The sequence below is a fragment of the Lampris incognitus genome, chromosome 7 (genome assembly GCF_029633865.1).
Source record: "Lampris incognitus isolate fLamInc1 chromosome 7, fLamInc1.hap2, whole genome shotgun sequence".
In the NCBI taxonomy this organism is placed as follows: Eukaryota; Metazoa; Chordata; class Actinopteri; order Lampriformes; family Lampridae; genus Lampris; species Lampris incognitus.
In genome coordinates, this window is record NC_079217.1 from 9,221,207 (window position 1) to 9,234,692 (window position 13,486).

Below are 13,486 nucleotides of genomic sequence, written 5' to 3' on the forward strand. Positions count from 1 at the left end.
ATTCTGGAGACACCCAGGACGGATGAGTGGACGAGATGGAGAGACAGAACTGAGACAGAAAGGCCCATATTGATAAAACGCATCAGCGGGGTTATAGAAAGCGTAGTGGGGCAATATGGTGGAGGCATTTTTCCAATTCCCAAATGGGGATTAGCGCCTCACCGCTTGCAGTAAATGTGTGACCCCACCGCCTCCCCTTGGTGATGTGTATATCATGTAAGGCACACTGCTGTGCTAAAATACCGCCTGCACTGGCCAGGAAGAAGAGTTTCCCATTTCTTATAATCTGCATGAAAACAGGTTCACCAACAGACAAAATATCTCCTGTCTTTTCATGTCCGTGCTGTTCTTGGAAACAGGTCTTCGAGCTAAAGTGAGGGGCAACATTTGGCACTACATTTTCATTTGCCTAAAATGGACCATATTTAAAGTCAAGTCTCCATCTAATTGATTTAATATAGTGCTTTTCTAGACACCCAGAGCGCCTCACATCGAAGGGGGTAACTCACCTCAACCATCACCAGTGTTTAGCACCCACCTGGGTGAAGCACGGCAGCCATTTTGCACCAGAACGCTCACCACACATCAGCTTGAGGTGGAGAGGGAGGCGTCATTGAGCCAATTACATGGGGGGATGATTAGGTGGCCAGATGGAGAGAGCCAGGTTGGGAATTTTGCCAGGAGACCCGGGGAACCCCTACTCTTTGTGATAAGTGCCATGGGATCTTTAATGACCACAATGAGTCAGGACCTTGGTTTAACGTCTCATCCGAAGGACGGCATGTCCTACAGCACTGTGTCCCTGTCACTGCACTGGGGCAGTGGGATTTGATAGTTGTTGTTTTTATCAGGACCAGAGGGAAGACTGCCCCCTGCTGGCCCACCAACACCACTTCCGGCAGCAACTCAGTTTTCCCGGGAGGTCTCCCATCGAAGTACTAGCCGAGCCCACGCCTGCATAGCTTCCGTCATTTGGCAGAGAAAGGGTACATGTTGGTACGGCTGCCGGCAGGTGCCGGATTTGGGTTCATGACAGATGAGGTCATAGCATTAGGAGTACACGGGGAAGAGGGTGATTTGTTAAAGGAGGAATATCCGGCAGTTATGAAGTCACTGTGCCTCCAGACACGACAACCTCCTCTTGATATTTGGAGTTTTGCTGGTGTAAACTTTGGTTTTCTTTGCCTTTCTGTCCCGTCAAGGTGGCGATCAGTTGTGGTTTCACACGGCCGTGAATGACTTGCTCTTTATTTACATTTTGATTTTAATTGCCATTCGTTCATTGGGACAACCCCAGACAATAATGCCTCAGTGTCTCTGTAGCAGTGTTTTTATGAATGAGCTCAATCACCCACGGCGTAGATTATGTGTGACGCAGTGATTTTACCGCCAATTTTTATGAATGTGGCCCAGTCTGAAAGTACGGCTCTCTTACGTTCATTCAAAGTGAGAATCAAGAGAGGGAATTTTTTTTTTGTTGGATTTTTTCCCCCTTTTTTCTCCCCAGTTGTACTAGGCCAGTTACCCCACTCTTTCGAGCCGTCCCGGTCGCTGCTCCACCCCCTTTGCCGATCTGGGGGAGGGCTGCAGACTACCACGTGTCTCCTCCCATACATGTGGAGTTGCCAGCTGCTTCTTTTCACCTGACAGTGAGGAGTTTCACCAGGGGGATGTAGCGCGTGGGAGGATCACGCTGTTCCCCCCAGTTCCCCCTCCCCCCTGAACAGGTGCCCCGACCAACCATAGGAGGCACTAGTGCAGCGACCAGGACACATACCCACAGCCGGCGTCCCACCGGCAGACACGGCCAATTGTGTCTGTTGGGACGCCCGACCAAGCTGGAGGTAACATGGGGATTCGAACCGAAGATCCCCCTGTTGGTAGGCAACGGAATAGACCTCCACACTACCCGCACGCCCTGGGATGTTTTTTGTGTTACTGGGTTTGGGTTTGTGCGTGTGTGTGTGTGTTTGTGTCTTCTGAAAGAGAAGCGTCGAAGGTGTGCGTGGGTGACTTCTGCCAGAGTGTTGCCCCTGGGGGTATAATTACAGCTTTCAATGTTTTATCTGCGCTCACAGTATCAAAACACTTCTTATCACACCACTTTGTGAAGTGCACTCGCATTGATAGCGGCCTCGTGCTCCTTTCCAGAAGCTTGATCGGAATCAGTGAAGGGCTGTGAATGTCTCACAGAGAGGGAGAGAGTGAGAGCGAGAGAAAGGAGAGTCACTCACGGTTCATCCTGTCTCGATCTGGTGTCGCCCAGCTCACGCGTTGTCCGGGAAGGTTTCACGCCGTGCAACATTCTGCACGACTTTCACAAATTTCTCATTTCCGTCAACAAGAGGATGTATCGCAGCACGATAAATAACATCTCACACACACACACACACACACACACACGGCCTCTCATGTCACACACATGCTAACTGCTTGCATACCCACCACACACAGATGACCTGTCGTCATGGCAGCGAGCATCCCGGAGCCAGCGGCGTGTTTCCTGCTGTCTGGTGCTCGGGTGCTCTTAGTGCACTCAGCAGGGGTGACATTCAGCCGGAACTGAGAGGAGAAGGGGAGAGAGAGAGTGATGGCGAGCGGACTTTCATCTTGATTTATCGCCCCACTGCTCATCCATTTAATCTACCCACCGCACGGTGGGGGCAAAATCGTCCCGAACGGGGGCACAGTACGACACAATAAATCCCCCCCCAAAAATGCTATAAATATGCATATTCTTTTCTTTTTTAATCAGCTGCCCCAGCAGAAGAGAACAGCGCTCTATAAAAATGGCCCATATGGCCCCCAACTTGTTTAATCATGGCTGAATTTTTATTTTGTTTTTACTACTTTTATAAATCCCCGTGGGGCAATTCTTCCTCTGCATTTAACCCACCCTAGCTGTGTAGCTAGGAGCAGCGGGCAGCCGCCGTGCAGCGCCCGGGGACCAACTCCACTTCGTCTTGCCATGCCTCTTGTTCAGGGGCACAGACAGGAGTATTAACCCTAACATGCGTGTCTTTTTGATGGTGGGGGGGAAACTGGAGCACCCGGAGAAAACCCACCGCAGACACGGGGGGAACATGCAAACTCCACACAGAGAATGGCCTGGGATGACCCCCCCCCCCAGGTTGGGACAACCCCAGGGGTTCGAACCCAGGACCTTCTTGCTGTGAGGCGACGGCGCTAACCACTGCGCCACCATGCCGACTGGGAATGGATGAATAATTACTGTGTGAGCATGGAAAATGGCCCGGTCCTACTCTGGAGATTGGGGAGGTGAAAATACAGGATTCGTGACACACACACACACACACACACACACACACACACACACACACACACACACACACACACACACACACACACACACACACACACATACTCGTAAAACTATACTTGTGGGGCCCCCTCATTGACTACATTCATTTCCTAGCCCTTAACCCTAACCTTAACCATGCAAACTACATGCCTAATCCTAACCCTTACCCTAACCATAACCCTAAAACCAAGTCCTAACCCTAAAATAGATCCTTTTACTTGTCAGGCCCCATAAAATGGTCCCACAAGGTAGGTGGTTTCTGGTTTTTCTATACTAATGGGGACAGTTGGTCCCCATTAGGATAGTTAAACATGGTTACACACACACACACACACACACTCATCTTTCTTTCCTCTCCTACTCCTCCTTTTCATTGTCCCCCTGAGTCTCACGGTTTACTCTTTTGGTTTCATTCTTTTGGTGACATTTCTTCTCTGACTTCACCCTCCTCTCCCCTCTCTCTCCATGCAGGAGGAGCATCTGGAGACCAGCAGTGACGAGGAGTTGGCCGCATCCAACGAGAAGGAGCGGGGCTCTGTGGTGGATGTGGAAGATCTGGGCAGCATCATGAGCAACATCAGGAAAGCGAAGGTGAGGTCACGCTCCAGTCGCCGGGGCGTTAGCATGAACGGTTCAAGTGAAGCCATGGCGTGTTTGTTTTGTTCCACGATGCTGTGACTGAAGCGCTGTTGTTTTTCGTAGTCATTTTAGGACGTTTGCTCACGCTTTTCTCCAGAGCAACGTTCGACGAGTTCAGTGACTTCCTCAAAGAGGAACTCGGAAGGACACATAGCTTTTGTCAGACAGAGAGAACTTTCCAGACCGCCCGAAATATCTTTTATCCAGGAAGTAGTGGAAGCGGCTTTTAGTGATCAAGTGTTGTTTAAATAATTCAGTCGTTGTGATTGAATAGATGGCCTACAGTGATCATTTTGGGTCTCTCAGACAGGCAAAATTAAAAATAAAAAGATATTTTATAATTGAGGTAATTCAGGAAATCAAATGATAAGTGCTTAGTTATTTTTTCGCTTACTCCTGTGATACTGAACGGCGCCACCTCTGCTCAGAAAATCTGCCTCTGAAATCACCACATAGCCTAAATCGGATATTTTTAAGCATTGATTGGTTGAATAAGGGGCGGCACAGTGGTTAGCGCAGTCGCCTAACAGCAAGAAGGTCCTGGGTTTGAGCCCTGGGGTAGTCCAACCTTGGGGGTCATCCCGGGGTCGTCCTCTTTGTGGAGTTTCCATGTTCTCCCCGTGTCCGTGTGAGTTTCCTCCGGGTGCTCCGGTTTCCTCCCACAGTCCAAAGACATGTAAGTCAGGCTAATCCTCACCTCACCTCACCTCTCCTGTAACCTCTCAAGAGGTCGTTGGGGCACTGCTGTTGAATCTGCAGCCGGTCCTTGCCATCTCTGTCTGTCCTCAACTGCCCTCCGTAAGCTGGCAAAGTCGAAGCCTGCCCATTCTCTGATGTTACCTAGCCATCGCGTCTTCTGTCTTCCTCGTCTTCACCCGCCCCTCGCTGTGCCTTGCAGGGTGGTCTTGGCAGGTGTATCGGCCATACTAAATTGTCCATAGGTGTGAATGAGTCGACCCTGTGATGGCCTGTCCAAGGTGTCTCCCTGCCAGCTGCCCAATGACTGCTGGGATAGGCTCCAGCAGCCCGCGACCCTGAGAGGAGGATAAGCGGTTTGGATAATGGATAGATGGGTGGATGGTTGAGTAAGAACACCTACGTTTATCGGGTTACAATGAAAATCTGTGGGATGGGGGCCTTGAGGGGCTGGATTGGGAAACACCGGCTTATAGTGGTCAAATCAGCCTGGACAGATGTGATCGCCATAAGCCTTTTCCACCCAGTCGACAACTCCAATGTGAAGTTGTTATACACAAAACCGTTAATCCACAGATTGTATACACGGTGTCACTCACTGCTCTCTGATGCGATTGTGTGTTAATGGTCGAGTCAGTGAAGCCTCAGCATCTGTTTCCTCACTCCCGAGGCAGCTCTATATTAAGCATTTCTGGTTTAAGGCCTACAAGGGGACACCATTGTGGTGTTAAGTCCCCTGTGCCTTCGCCTGACATGAGTTTATTTTAGTATTTGGGGGGGGGGGCAGTAATTTCATTGAAGGAGAAGCGGCAGATGGGTTGATAGGCACCAGACCCCGGCAGGCGAGAAGGAATGGAGGCCTGCGTGAGAACGAGGACGCCTACTTCACAGACGCGTGAGGAACGAGTGACTCGAGAAAAATGAAAGGGATGGGAGGGTAAAAAAAAAAGCAAACGAGGGAGAAAGGAAGGAAGACGAGGAGGAAAGACAGACAAGATGGAAGAGCCACCGGCACGTCCCCAGCTCCACCTCTTTCGCAGGCTGTTCCATTATGAGAGAAATGAGTCGCGAGGGTAAGCGAAAGAGCAAGGAAAGAGAAACGCAAGTACCCACCCCTGTGTTGCAGCCGCCCCCTCCAGGGTCCGTCTGATTGGCATGTCGTCGTTCCCAGACTGAAATTGTCTGAATTGTGTTTTTCATCGGCCGTCTTCCTTTGTGAACAGTGTTGTGTGCATCCTTTTCAGCAGTGACCCGCATGTTGTGCCGTGCTTAATGACATCACTTACATTTTTGGATATGACTCCCAAGTGCACCAAAACACACATAGTGTTGTCACATGCTAGGAGTGTACATCACACAACAACCTTTCAAACTAAACAATCAAAATGTTCAGATCTGAAAATGATATCTATGATACCGCGTGGCGCACACCTGCATGCAGTCTTCTTATAAACACCCGCCTGCGTTGGATTGTGCACGTGTGTACTCCTCCCAGTGTCGTCCCACGGTCATCCACAAACGGTCAACGCTAAATAGCTCATGAATATGGTAACGTTTCTAAGAGGACTTTGTTGGACTGTCATCGAGGGAAAGATGGAGACATCGACTTCCGAGAACGAAGGCGAAACTTGCGGATCGAGTTGCTCATTGCCGAGGCTGAGCACCGTAAAGGGGTGCTGTTTGGGGGCCTCAGAAGAGGCATCTCAAACAAAACGAAACAAGTCGGATGGCAGCACGTGACGACAGCTGTGAAGAAGAATCATGTGAAGAAGAATCATGTCAGCAGTGGAAGTGAGTCGAATGCTTATTGAACGGTATCGCTTGCGACTGACGGGAGCAAACTCGTTCTAATTTGGTGCTTTTAACTCAACGCGAGTGCAGTGAATTCCTCCGATTCCATTCGGAAAACTGGGAATTGCTGCAAATTGCATTTTGATGTTGGCCTGCTCACCCACATCAGGAAACCTTATGTAACGAGGGGTCACTTCGATAAGGCAATTCAAGACGGCTGGCATGATAGCGCCTGGGGTTGACTGTGATATTCCAGACCTATTGGCCAGTTCGTGTTGGAACGTCCCAGTTGCCAGACTCCCAGAGGACCTGCACAGGAATGGACCTGTTCCGCCAGGTGGGTCGCTCAAAGCTGGCCCAATTCAGCACAGATTTCCGAGAGAATAGCTCTTGGGAATCTGAATCGGCTCATTGGCCATCCGTCATCATGGGCTAGGAAGTCCTCATGGTCCCTGAACACGCGTTCACGTCTCAGTCTATTTGCCAAGTCTTCAAGTAATGCCATAGCAGCCATAATGTCTCATTACCCAAGTTATAGCCCGTGTGCTAATCAGCGAGATTGATTTCATCATCACCTTATAAAACCGTGACTAGACTCGTGGACAGGTGGTGGTGGTTTCATCTGTGGTTTTTCATCCGAGGACTGAGCTTCATTTCCTGATCTCGCCATCGGGCATCGCCGATTCCCCGTGTCTGTAAACACTGCGTAAGCTCTATGCATGGGTGAAAGGACACGTGGAAATGTGCACCTTTTTTCCCGCGTAGGACATTTTGGTAAACCCCAACGTTTTCACCCCCGTTTCCGCAACTTCTTTTGTGTGTAGCAACCTTTATGTACGAGGCCCCTCGAGTTAAAGGACCTGTTTCAGTACAGTATCCCTCTTCAGTTTGTACACATTTGTGACAGATTGACGGAAATTTCCGGAATATATTTGTACTCACCCAGAGTTTAGAGCCATCTGCTCTCATCGACAGTTGCCCCGTTCCTTCAGGATCGACAGACAGTCTCGTAAAACGTTTAAAAGATTAATGGACAAATTTACAAATCCTTGTCCCCTTGCCAAGAGCGCTATACTGCAAGGCACCATTTGATGAAAAGCTTTGGTATGGAAGTTTTACTTAAGTAGACTAGAAATGTGTGTTTGCCTGCTGAATCAGGGTTCAGTCATCAGGACAACCCCCGCAGTCCGACCTACGTTCTAGTATTGGACCCAAAATCAACCTTTTTGAGGGAGACGCGCTTCCAGCAGCAGCACGTTGAGTTGTGTGGTTGTTCAGACCGGTGCAAAAGTACTTTTGTGTGTTTCTCAACGCCTCATGGGGCGGCTCAAGACATCACTCCCAACATTTCCCACCTCAACTTTGTAATAATGAATGCCTAATATTGCACAACAAAGCTAGTCTTCTTGCTATCGGTGATGGATTTCAGGAGAAACTGTCATGACTGCAGCAGAACAGCCTCAAGAGCTTTTTTTCCTTTTTCTATTTTTTTTTCTTCATTTTCGTTTTTTTTTTTTTGCTCTCCAGCAGATAGTTCAGGTCTGTCGCTTTTCCTCAGACATGAATATTACAATAGCTGCTGTGTGCGCTCTGAGAGGTGTGGACAGGCCCCTTTGTAAGACTCGTATGAATTTGTGTATATTACGCTGAGGGCCCGAGAGAAAGGGAAGAGTTGAAATGCTGGATGCTGAGTCGAACCCAGCTCAGCTCAGTATACTTCTATTGTGTTTGCAGCTTCAGAAAGAGCAAGATTGCCTCTTTACGAAAATGCCAACTCCTCCTGTCATCATCAGCTGTCACTCGGGATCCCTGTCATCCCCTGTCATCATCAGCGGTCACTTGGGAGCGGTCACTCGGGATCGAGTATGACCATGCTCCCTCTGGGTCCTCAGGTGGGCGTAGAGGTCGATCCTGGAACTGCATAATGGGAGGACACATGCGCATGACAGCTTTTTATGTGGAGGGGCTGATTCGCCTGCAGCCACCACACGGTCCTTGGCAGGGGGTGGTCAGAGTCCAGTGGCATGGAGAACCAAGACGATTGGGGGCCACCCTCTATTGCAACCTTCATCCGCCTTCATTGCCATTGTGACCTGGAGACATCTTCCGCCAGTTCTACCGTTGAGGTCTTTGTTGGCTTGTGTTTCGTCTGGAACCTCCCCCTTGACCTATCCGCCTTGGGTGACCCTACCAGGAGCCGAGCTCCGGACGGCACAGCTCTTGGGGTTACTGGTTCACACAAGCTTCTCCACCACTGCAAGATGGCGATCCAGGAGAAGACTCCCCCTGTGTCATTACTGTTTCATATTTATATTCAAATATTCAACATGTTCACGACTCTTTGTGGTTTGCACGCCTGCACATAGACTCACATGCACTCCTCCTCAGGGCTTCAGTCCGTGAGCCTTCTCTGCACCAGCCTGCCATTTCCACAAATAACCTGGAAAGGCGGTGGAGGAACACGCTCTTGAACGTCTGTCTAGGGCATTTCCGAAAGTGGATTGCGGGTAGAGGAGAAGGGCACGGCAACGGGCGTAAGGTCTTGTCGGTCCTGGCACGGCAATTTTGCTGCTTCCTCATGCTCATGCTACGGTGTCGGTGTTTACGTTGTGATTTACTCACATAGCAGGACCCTTCGAGATGTAATTAGGCTTTACTTTTTACATTGTAACTGTGCATCAGTTTGGAAGTCAACTATTCTTTATTTATTTATTTATTTATTTCGGATCCTCCCCCCTTTTTCTCCCCAATTGTAGCCAGCAAATTATCCCGCTCTTCTGAGCCACCCCAGTCACTGCTCCACCCGCTCTGCCGATCCGGGGAGGGCTGCAGACTACCACATGTCTCCTCCGATACATGTGGAGTCGCCAGCCGCTTCTTCTCACCTGACCGTGAGGAGTTTTTGCCAGGGGGGACGAAGCGCATGGGAGGATCACGCTATTCCCTCCAATTCCCCCTCCCCCCCGAAAAGGCACCACGACCGACCAGAGGAGGCGCTAGTGCAGCAACCAGGACACATACCCACATCCGGCTCCCCACCCACAGAAGTTAGCTGTTGTACAGTCTTCAATCAGTTTGAAATAAAACCAGAAGTTTAATTTACGCGCTGTAGGACCCTCAGGTGACCCCTTGTTCAGAAAAGGCTACCGAACTAGGTTGAGGTTTTTGTTATTATCCATCCATCCATCCATTATCCAAGCCACTTATCCCAGTCGGGGTCGCGGGATGCTGGAGCCTATCCCAGCTGTCATCACAGGGCCGACACATTCACACCTAGAGACAATTTAGTATGGCTGATTCATCGTATTATTGTTATTATTATTATTATTATTATTATTATTAATTTAATTAGTCTGGAGTCACAGAAGCTCAATAAAATTTCATCTTTGATTTAGTTAGAAGATGGAAGAAGGATGGAGTGCACAGCCACATACATGGTCTGGTCCGTTGTGTTGCTTTGGCAGCGTTTGACCACTAGGTGATGTCAGAGGCTCTTAGTTGCAGGTCGCTGAACATGCCAACATTGGATCTGTGAGTAAAAGGTCAAATAGTCGATGGCAGCCATAAATTAGAAATAAATCTGAAAATGTCACGTCATTATGCTTGAATCACTGACTGATGTACGTGAAGTGAACGTATTGATATGAATTCTGTCAGTAGTGGACCATCATGTCTTTGTCGATGTTAGCAAAATGGTAAATGAAACTGAATCTAGATTTTGTCCCTTTTTGTAGTTTGTCGATATAAAGAGGTTGCAAGCCTCTTTTTTTCTGGTTAAGATGGGTTTTTTTTCTTTGTGATGAACCACGAACACCACGCCAAGTGAACTGAGTGAAACGTTTCTCATCTCTTGAATGAGGAAGTTTGGCCTTTCACATTTGACCCGCAGCCTTCATCTTTTGCCTTCATCCGTCTGGTGTGTAGCGCGCCCTAGAGGAGATATGCTGCTGAAACGAAAGGTCAGTGCTGCTGAAAAAGGTCGGGTAACAATTTGCCCTGTGCGATGGCCTGGCGGCCTGTCCGGGGTGTCTCCCCGCCTGCCGCCCCAGTGGCTGCTGGGATAGGCTCCAGCATCCCCGCGACCCTGAGCGGGATAAGCGGTTCGGGTAACGGATGGATGGATAGTTCCAAAATAAATAGGTACCGTGCAGGAATGAGTGGCACTGGATGACTTTTACATTTTGTTTTTTTTTTTCCCCTGCAAATCTTTTTTTCTCCATTCTCAGATGATTGTGATTGACCGCCGGGTACGCTACAGTTGTCTGGCAGACCACAAACCCAGATTTTCCCAGTCTTGTGTTATATTTATCTTTGGCGGTTTTTCTGCGGCTGTTGTGCCAGATGCCAAAAGGTTTCCTTTCGATCATTTCTGCAATTGATTTTACACAAACATCTCCTTCATCGGGCTCATTAAGCGTGGTCCAGGGAGGGTTTTCTCCCACTGCCAGAATCGTCCTTTTGTGAGGTTCTTGTTATTGCTGCGCTGGCTGGCGAGGCTTTTGCCAAACTGAGCCAAGTGTGGAGGAGCTAATTAACCGCGAGGCACACGGCTTCCTGGATGAGGGTGTGATGGCCCTCGGCTCACCGTCCTGGCAGTGAAAGACGAGGTCCCGTCCGGGTTTGCAGAAACTCAGGCACATGGTTTTAAAAGGAAGCGAGGCGGCGAAGCTGTTGAAACCTCCGTCTGGTGTTGTGAACCTGCTGTCTCTTTGTGCTTGGTCGATGAGCCGCCTGGCGTTCTGCTGCGTACGGATCATGTGACATCATCCAGCCGACGCCAACCGTGCTGCAGCACAAATTCATCCATAGACACACATGCCGATCATTATACTCATTCTGTAAAACACAGTGCTGACTGGATCTTATAAACACGCATGTTCGAGCCCCACCTGGTTCTGTTCTGTTGCTTCATTTGTTTTCACCGTTGCGTCAGGCTGCACAGGGCCGGGGGAACGCCTGGCTTCGCGACAGCACCGGAGTCGAGTATCCGCCCTGCCGAGTAACATCGGGAAAAGTGTTGAAAATGCACACTATGAGTGTGCCGTGTACCATGTGTTGTATGACAGTAAGCGGCAGGAGATTTCTCAAGCTCAGATTTCCCTCAAGGGGTTCACTTGCAACTTAACACCGAATGTGAAGGGAAAGGCAACATCAGCAGCAGCATTATCTTTTAACAAAAACGATTTCTGATGAATTCAGTGACTGTGTCTTGCTGTTGTGTTCCAGTATTTTAGGAGGTGTCCAGTGTGAATGAAAGTAGTTTGGACAAACAGGATGAAGCTTTAGAGCAGAACGCTTTGTACCTTTCGTATGCAGACTTGCTGTTGATGTAGATGTGAAAAAGATTTGTTTGGTTCCCATTCATTCAGGAAATGTAATGGCAGGGTGGCGTGGTGGTCTATTCCGTTATTTACCTACACGGGGATCGGCGGTTCGAATCCCCGTGTTACCTCCGGCTTGGTCGGGCGTCCCGGCTGACACAATTGGCCGTGTGTGCAGGTGGGAAGCCGGATGTGGGTATGTGTCCTGGTCGCTGCACTAGCGCCTCCTCTGGTCGGTCGGGGCGCCTGTTTGTGGGGGAGGGGGAACTGGGGGGAACAGCGTGATCCTCCCACGTGCTACGCCCCCCTGGTGAAACTCCTCACTGTGAGGTGAAAAGAAGCGACTGGTGAATCCACATGTATGGGAGGAGGCATGCGGTAGTCTGCAGCCCTCCCCGGATCGGCAGAGGGGGTGGAGCAGCGACCGGGACGGCGCGGAAGAGTGGGGCAATTGGCCAAGTACAACTGGGCAGAAAAAAAGGGGGGGGGGATTCATCAATTAGTTAGTAAGCATTTGCACATACTATCTTTATACACATGGAACACAACACATGCAGTAACACCAGCTGGGGTGACCGACACCCCGGTGAAGTGCAGAAACATGGTGGCGTGAGATGTGTAGTTTTCAATATCACCTGACCAGGGCAGCCATAATATAAGGAGTGGAGTTTGGTGTGGAGTGGAACGGCACGCCGGACGGTGACCTTAACCGGTGACAAATGAGCCGAGAGTTGCTGCGTCTCGCTGTTGGCCCGTGTCAAGCCGTTACCGTGGCCTGTCAGGACGCGCCGGCGTCTGGGAATCTTACCTCCTTCTTTCGTTCTTTCTTCCGTTCTCCGCCTCTCTCTCTCTCACGTCTCTGTATGTCCGTCTCAGTTCATCTTCTCGTTCATCGCCCCCGCCATGATCGTTCTCTCTCTCTTGCGCCGCTTCCGATCCTTTCTTTGCTTCCTCCCTCCCCTCAACCCGTCTGCCCCCATCTACCACCTGCTCCTTCTCTCCGCTGACCTTCTGCGTCTGCCCCATGTTACGGCGTGGACGCTGAGCGATGCCCTTGTTCTGTCACTCCACACCCGCCCGGGCATGACTGGGTGGGTCTGACTTCTCAGGCAAGGCAAGTGTGTGTGTGTTTGGGGTGGGGGTGGGGGAGGAGGGGGGTGGGGGTTGAGCGAGCAGCGGGCACCCAGAGACCAGGGCCAGACATATCTACAGGGTCGGACACACACACCGCAGGGACAGATTGCCACGCTGTTGGCTACATGTTTACGTATGCTGTCAGAGTAATGTATGTCAGGGTAAATGGGGAGGGGGGGGGGGCAGCATCGCATCTGTGCCGCATTAGCACGGTACATACCAGTACGGTCCGCGGACATTCCTGGGTTTCGAATTGTGAAGATTCGACCCAAGTCGCGCCGTTTTCGTTGTCCGTGAGGAAAATGGTTGAGCTCGAATAGCCGTCGGGACCGCGGCTGCCTCGTGACTGCAGCTCTTGGTAGTCGATGCCCTCCTTCATCACCGTTATTGACTGTCCGTACGTGTTGACCCCTGAACGTCAGCAGTAATAACCAGAAAAAAATATGACATCCAGAATCCGCCACGAGACCACCCAGTGTGAATCAACGCCTCCGAATTCGCCGGCGGGGGGAAAACAAGGTTTCCAAATATCAGCCATCACATCGCTTTATCTTGCCTCGCCGTGGAACGGGGGCCGGGCTGG

At 50.2% G+C, this 13,486-nt stretch overlaps 1 protein-coding gene across 1 annotated transcript in view; it reads left to right on the plus strand.

Moving 5' to 3' along the window:
- tyw1 (tRNA-yW synthesizing protein 1 homolog (S. cerevisiae)) overlaps window positions 1-13,486 on the plus strand; it is a 144,012-nt gene that overhangs the window by 13,770 nt on the left and 116,756 nt on the right. The window contains exon 7 of the mRNA XM_056283730.1: window positions 3,794-3,913. Coding sequence (XP_056139705.1) covers window positions 3,794-3,913 — 120 coding nt within the window. The remainder of the gene's footprint in view (window positions 1-3,793; window positions 3,914-13,486) is intronic.